At 37.5% G+C, this 7,500-nt stretch overlaps 1 protein-coding gene across 1 annotated transcript in view; it reads right to left on the bottom strand.

Moving 5' to 3' along the window:
• Positions 1 to 7,500, bottom strand: part of LOC115231185 (A disintegrin and metalloproteinase with thrombospondin motifs 3-like) — a gene marked incomplete at its 3' end in the record, with an annotated part of 34,462 nt that overhangs the window by 18,237 nt on the left and 8,725 nt on the right. The window contains exons 2-4 of the mRNA XM_029801261.2: positions 7,449 to 7,500; positions 3,645 to 3,816; positions 2,048 to 2,223 (exon numbers count right to left, since the gene is read on the bottom strand). The exon at positions 7,449 to 7,500 is cut by the window's right edge and continues 325 nt beyond it. Of these exons, the coding sequence (XP_029657121.1) occupies positions 2,048 to 2,223; positions 3,645 to 3,816; positions 7,449 to 7,500 (400 nt within the window). The remainder of the gene's footprint in view (positions 1 to 2,047; positions 2,224 to 3,644; positions 3,817 to 7,448) is intronic.

Raw genomic sequence — 7,500 nt, 5'->3', positions numbered from 1 at the left:
GAAGAACAAAAAATAAGCGTAGACAACACATGCATATGCACAAACACAGACATTCGCACGCAATCTCACATATTGCGTACACTAACAAACGCACTCTCGGGCATACATTCTCTCCTCGGAATGCAACTTGTTAGTACGCGGTGTTGGAGGGTGGGAGTGAGCAGTGTTGTCGAGACAACTGGCTGAGAAAAAAAAAATGTTGTGATATGGCAGGGTGGATGAACAGGGTGGGTAAGTCGGCGTTGGTTTTAGTGTCTTTTTTTTCAAAGTTTTTCTTATGATTTTTCTTGATTTGACGCAGGGAAAATGAAATTTCTTCTATAAAGAATTTGGAATGCGTTGTGGAACGGTTTGAACGTCGCTTGCTCAAACATGTTAAGAAGACAGAGTTTTAAAACTATTCTTTATACTTCTTTCTCTATCACTTTTACACATCTCTTATTCCTTCACTCTCCTTCTATTTCACCCACTCACATATTAATGCATGTTTTGATGTGAAGTTATATATTAAACTATTTCGTTTTTGGATTTGGTTTGCAAGATTCTTTATATGAGTTCGTGTGTTGAAGCATATTCTATTGTGTCTGGGGAGAGTCAGTTTCTTTTTTGTGCCTTATAATGTAACACACTCACCGGTAAAATTTCCACTTATTTCTTATTTTTATTTTCCTAAAATTTTCGTTACGTCTTGCAACCTTTCCAATGTCAACGGACAGAGTCAAGACTATTGAAAAGGTTGCAAGACGCAACGAAAATTTTAGGAAAATAAAAATAAGAAATAAGTGGAAATTTTACTGGTGAGTGTGTTACATTATAAGGCACAAAAAGAAAATGACTCTCTCCAGACAATATATATTAAACAATTTACCATTAAACTGAAGAATCACTCGATACCTTTTAGTGTGTACACACACACACACATGTTGTGAAATAAATGAGAACAATTTCTAGAAGAGAGTCAAGAAGAAAACACATGACACTAGGAACTCAGATTTAAGGAATCATCCTCATAATTCTTTAAGGAATCATCCTCATAATTCTTTAAGGAATCATCCTCATAATTCTTTAAGGAATCATCCTCATAATTCTTTAAGGAATCATCCTCATAATTCTTTAAGGAATCATCCTCATAATTCTTTAAGGAATCATCCCTCATAATTCTTTAAGGAAACATCCCTCATAATTCTTTAAGGAATCATCCCTCATAATTCTTTAAGGAAACATCCCTCATAATTCTTTAAGGAATCATCCCTCATAATTCTTTAAGGAAACATCCCTCATAATTCTTTAAGGAATCATCCCTCATAATTCTTTAAGGAAACATCCCTCATAATTCTTTAAGGAATCATCCTCATAATTCTTTAAGGAATCATCCCTCATAATCTTTAAGGAATCATCCCTCATAATTCTTTAAGGAACATCCTCATAATTCTTTAAGGAAACATCCCTCATAATTCTTTAAGGAATCATCCCTCATAATTCTTTAAGGAATCATCCCTCATAATTCTTTAAGGAATCATCCCTCATAATTCTTTAAGGAATCATCCTCATAATTCTTTAAGGAATCATCCCTCATAATTCTTTAAGGAATCATCCCTCATAATTCTTTAAGGAATCATCCTCATAATTCTTTAAGGAATCATCCCTCATAATTCGCGCTTTATTCTATTGTTGGTGAAGCCTGGCAAAACCTCTCGCATACAATGTATTCTTCAGTGACAGACATTGGAAAGGTATATCAAAGGTATAACGAAACTCAAAAGATCAATCACGATCTCCGAACGGATAGATGACGCTGGGAAGGGAGCGGATATTCATCTGAATCTCTGGATTTCCGTTGACAACGTGAAACGACCATGATCTAAATACTATCGACATTTAATCCGCAACTAAGAGAACGATGATGACAACGTTGGCGGCGATAATGATGATAATGATAACGGCAATGACTACGATAATAACGAACCACAATCATGAACAACAAAAACAGCAACGACAATAAATATAACCACGTTAATAGCATCAGTAGTATTCAATGGAGACTTACGATGTTTATAATTCCCAACAAGTACTGCTCCAGGTGGCTCTTACCGTGGAACTTTACCAAAGTGTTATCGGTAGCCAACAAAACTTCGAGGTAATAGTTAACGGGTATGTCCCTTCGTACACGATGTTGCCGTAGATGGTGCTGTCTCTGGGTTTTCATCTTATAGTGCCTACTTCCTGTATGGGGTTAAAACAAAACAGAATAAAATACGGAAACAATATGAAGAAGAAATAAAAAGAAAGGAAAGTGAAAAATGATTTTCTTTTGAGGGAGGCAGACACTGAAAGTACACGCATACAATATTACACACACACACACATATATATATATTTATATGTATAAGTATATAAGTATATATGTAAATATGTGCGTATATGTATGTATATATATATATGCATGTATCTATCTATCTATCTATCTATCTATCTATCTATCTATCTATCTATCTATCTATCTATATATATATATGTATATATATGTATATATATGTACATGCATAAGTGTGAGTATATATGTGTATATATATGTATGTATATATATATATATGTATATATATATATATATATATATATATATATATATATATATATATATACATATATATATATATATATATTATACATATAAATGGAGTTTAACGCAGGTGTAATTCAAGTTCTTTTACTTCCGACACATGTTTCGAAGATATCACTGATATTATTCCAAAGGAATAAATTGGTGTAAAACAATGTAATCTTCTCTTCAGAGAAGTAAAGAAATGAAACTCGTCATTTCATTTCTTCACTTTTATCTGCTTCATTGCGGTCATGCTGGGGCACTGCCTTGAATTTTTAGTCGAATGAATCGACCCCAGTACTTATTTTTGAACCTGGTCCTTATTCTATCGCCCCTTTTGCCGAACCGCTATGTTACGGGGACGTAAACTCACCTGAGTGAACTGGAGCAACGTGAAATAAAGTGTTTTGTTCAAGAAAACAACATGCAGCCCGGTCCGGGAATCGAACTCACTACCTCACGATTGTGAACCCAACCCTCTAACTACTGAGCCATGCACTTTCAGAGGATCAGGTAAAACACACAAATCAAGTATTATAGTTTATCACAGTTAAGTAATACAGAGGCGCAGGAGTGGCTGTGTGGTAAGTAGCTTGCTAACCAACCACATGGTTCCGGGTTCAGTCCCACTGTGTGGCATCTTGGGCAAGTGTCTTCTACTATAGCCCCGGGCCGACCAATGCCTTGTGAGTGGATTTGGTAGACGGAAACTGAAAGAAGCCCGTCGTATATATGTATGTATATATAAGTGTTTGTCCCCTAGCATTGCTTGACAACCGATGCTGGTGTGCTTACGTCCCCGTCACTTAGCGGTTCGGCAAAAGAGACCGATAGAATAAGTACTGGGCTTACAAAGAATAAGTCCCAGGGTCGATTTGCTCGACTAAAGGCGGTGCTCCAGCATGGCCGCAGTCAAAAGACTGAAACAAGTAAAAGAGTAAAAGAGTAAAAAAGTAAAAGAGAGAGGTGGGAGTAGAAAAATGTTGTTTAGCACAAATACATTTGAAAATGGCACAAAAACAATTTAGCAACGATGTCTTACTTTTGATATGTGTATTTCGAAGGTCTTCATCATTGGTCTCCACAGCCTTCTTCTGATGGTGAGATTCCTTACATGAGTAGATGAAATGTGGCCGTCCCTTCTTTGCAACCTGCGTTTCGCTGTTGACTGGTTCAATGTAGACATCCTCATCGTTGGTCCGCATGAAACCTTTCTGTCGAGAGCAAAGGGAGAGCATTCATAAATGCTTAGCGAAAACAAACGAGAAAATCAACGGCTGAAACAAATGTAACACTGTGTAACACGATTTTTGCCCTTGGGTAGCAGCTATTATTTCCCCTTTTTGCTGACCCCCTTAGGAAGTATGAAAAATGGCTAATATTTCCTTCAAACTTTGCTTTTGTTACATTTATTCAAACCCCAAAGAATCCTTCTTAATATATGGTTATAATGCTCCCCACTATCATTGCTCATGATCATAGATGCACATAGTGTCAGCTTCTAAAGGACAGGCTCAAGTGGTTAAGGTCAAGCAACAGACAAGCAAATCTAGCATTAAGCAGAGTATTTGCTATAACGATATTTCTGCTTCAGCAACTCAGCGCTGAATCTGTCTGAAATGTAATGGAAAAATAGGCCAGTTTCAAATGAATGATGTCCAGGTCACAAAAGCAAAGTTTGACGGGTATAGTAGTCACTTCGTTTGATTTATAGATAGAGGTAAATAAGAAATATTATTTACTGACCAAATAAAAAAAAAACATTGTTACACAGGGTAATAGTGTCTGGAGGTAATTAATAGATGATAGGTTTGGAGGAAGGGGCATTGTCCAAGAATTTTGTAAGTTCTCAAAAACAGGTAAGTCTGATGTCGCTAATGTTCCTCTAAAGTCGGTGCATGTTCGTAATTGCAAGAAGGACATACGCAAGGAGTGAATTTCAAAGAACCAAAGCTGTATGGATGAATAACGGCTTCAAATTTTAGTACAAGGCTAGTGGTTTTGAGGGTCTAGGGAAGTCGATTACATCGACCCCCATCCCAGTACTCAACTAATAATTTATTAAAAAGCAAAGTCGACCTCGGCAGAATTTGAACTCTGAGCACTAAGATACGGGGACGTAAAGAAACCGACATTCCGTGTGGAGTGTCAACCACAAACACAAAAACACGCATATATATATATATATATATATATATATATATATATATATACACACGCGACGGATTTCCATAGAGCTTCCATCTACCAAATCTACTCATAAGGCATTGGTCGACCCGGAGCGATAGTAGAAGACACTCTGCCCAAGGTGCCAAGCAGTAGGAATGAACGCGGAACTACATGGTTGCAAAACGAACCTCTTAACCGCACAACCACGTCTACGCCTATATATATAAGGATAGAGGTACAATTATTCAGACATGACACAGTGATCCCTAGCACATCTGATACACAGACATAGAGTAGAAACCAGTTTGTTCTAAGCTTTGAAAATGCAGATAAATCCTAGCCTTACAACCTTGTAGTCTCGAGCAAATGTTTCTTCTCTCTCTCCTTTTATTTTATTTCTAGAAAATAACACCAATCACTTAGGATTTTTTAGGTTATATCTGTCGTTTAACATTTGGTAGAATTAATAAATATCCCTTGTAATACGCAATTTTTACACTTGGCTGCTTGTTATACATAAACATATATATATATCATCTCATTTGAAAAAAATATTTTTGACATAATATATTTCAGTATAATTTTTAATGATGTGTTTTATTACTCTATGAATTAGCTGGTGTTAGTTATCACAGGAAAAACAAGCTTGCGCAGTCATGCGCAAACGAATGTACATATGAAAACATCCTCCACACAAATACATACAAATATGCATAGACATACACACATTTGGATATACATATATTTTTGTATATATATAAATGTATGTATGTACGTGGATATATATGAATACACACACATATGTATGTGTGTATACAGATATATATATATATGCGTGTGTACATAACTAGATAAGTATGTATACACACACACATATTTACAGATGTATCACGAGGTTCTCCATCGGTTTCGACGATGAGGATTTGGGTGTTCGATAAACAGAATTAACACTGCTCTTTAAATTAGCACGTGAGGGTCACCTTAATGCAATTCTTAGGTAGGATCAACGTGACACAGTGTGTAGCAAGTCCGTATTTTCGAACTACGAGTTCAATCCACTCGACAGACTTCTATAGAATTTCTGTCTACCCAGTTTCACCTGAGGTTATAGAAAATGACCACTGTTCAAGCTACCACGCTGTGGGATCGAAACTGGGATGCCATGGTCGTGAAGCAAATTTATAACCATTCAAACACGTCTCCGTACTAACGCACACTACTATACTTGCATCCATCAGCACACACACACACTCACACAGACGCACGCACACACACACACACACACACACACACACGCACGCACGCATGCACACACACGCACACTGTAACCCCACTCATGCTTATCTCGAAACACGGATACACTCATTTACGTGTATATAACTACTCGCATTTTCACGTGGTCTCGTCCGCCTTTCTCTCTCTTATCAGCCATCACTACTCCCTCTTACATTTCCTTTATTTTTCTGCAATACATTTTTATGATGAAAGCCTGACCATCCGAAACGTTAAAGCTCTTTCCTTTCCTTTTAAAACATTAAACACAATTAAACACTGTTAAAAACTTATTCCTCCTGTGTTGCATTATTTCTTTTTGCTTTTGTTCAATGCCTTCCCAACATAACCATCCATCCATCCACCAATGCATGCATGCATCCATCAATCTAGATCCTTCCACACATACATACACACACAGACACACATATGATGGACTCTCCAGTCGAAGGCGACGTATGAACGTTTAGTTATTGTTTACGTACATGCTGCACATTAGCTCACACCCCTCCATCAAATCGACGTTGCATGAACAGGTGCACTGCGCAGCATGTGTCAAGTGTCGAGGTGATCGCATTGCAACATGAGATGAATTGCTTTGTTCAAGAATACAGCGCACCTGTCTCGGAACTGAAACCACAATGGTGCGATCGTGGGTGCAAAACCCCAACCATTAGGCCAAGCGTCCTTATGTACACACACACATATATATGTGTATATATATATATATATATATATATATATATATATATATATATATATATCTATATATATATATATATATATATATATATATATATATATATATATATATATATATATATATATATATATTATATATATATATATGCATATATATATATGTGCATACACACACACATATGTATATATTTATATTTATATATGGAGGCACAATGGCCCAGTGGTTAGGGCAGCGGATGCGCGGTCGGAGGATCGAGGTTTCAATTCCCAGACCGGGCGTTATGTGTGTTTATTGAGCGAAAACACCTAAAAGCTCCACGAGGCTCCAGCAGGGGGTGGTGGTGACCCCTGTTGTACTTTTGCGCCCCAACTTTCTCTCGCTTTCTCTCGCTTTCTCTTCCTGTTTCTTCAGTAACGCTGCGATGGACGGGCGTCCCGTCCAGCTGGGGGGGGGGAGACACATATGCCACAGAAACAGGGAAACCGGGCCATTAGCCTGGCCAAGCTTGTAAAGGGCGACGTTTATCGTTTTATATTTATACACACACACACACACACACACACACACACACACGTACACACACACACACACACATACACACACGCACACACACACGCGCACATACACACACACACACACACACCACACACACACACACACAAACATGCACACCTAGCAATTAAAAACAGTAGATCGACTTACCAATCCATCACAAACCGTAATGGCTGCATAGGAAGACTCCATACCGGCTATG

Source organism: Octopus sinensis, unplaced genomic scaffold, assembly GCF_006345805.1.
Source record: "Octopus sinensis unplaced genomic scaffold, ASM634580v1 Contig17703, whole genome shotgun sequence".
NCBI lineage: Eukaryota > Metazoa > Mollusca > Cephalopoda > Octopoda > Octopodidae > Octopus > Octopus sinensis.
This window is presented reverse-complemented; position numbering and strand designations above follow the sequence as displayed.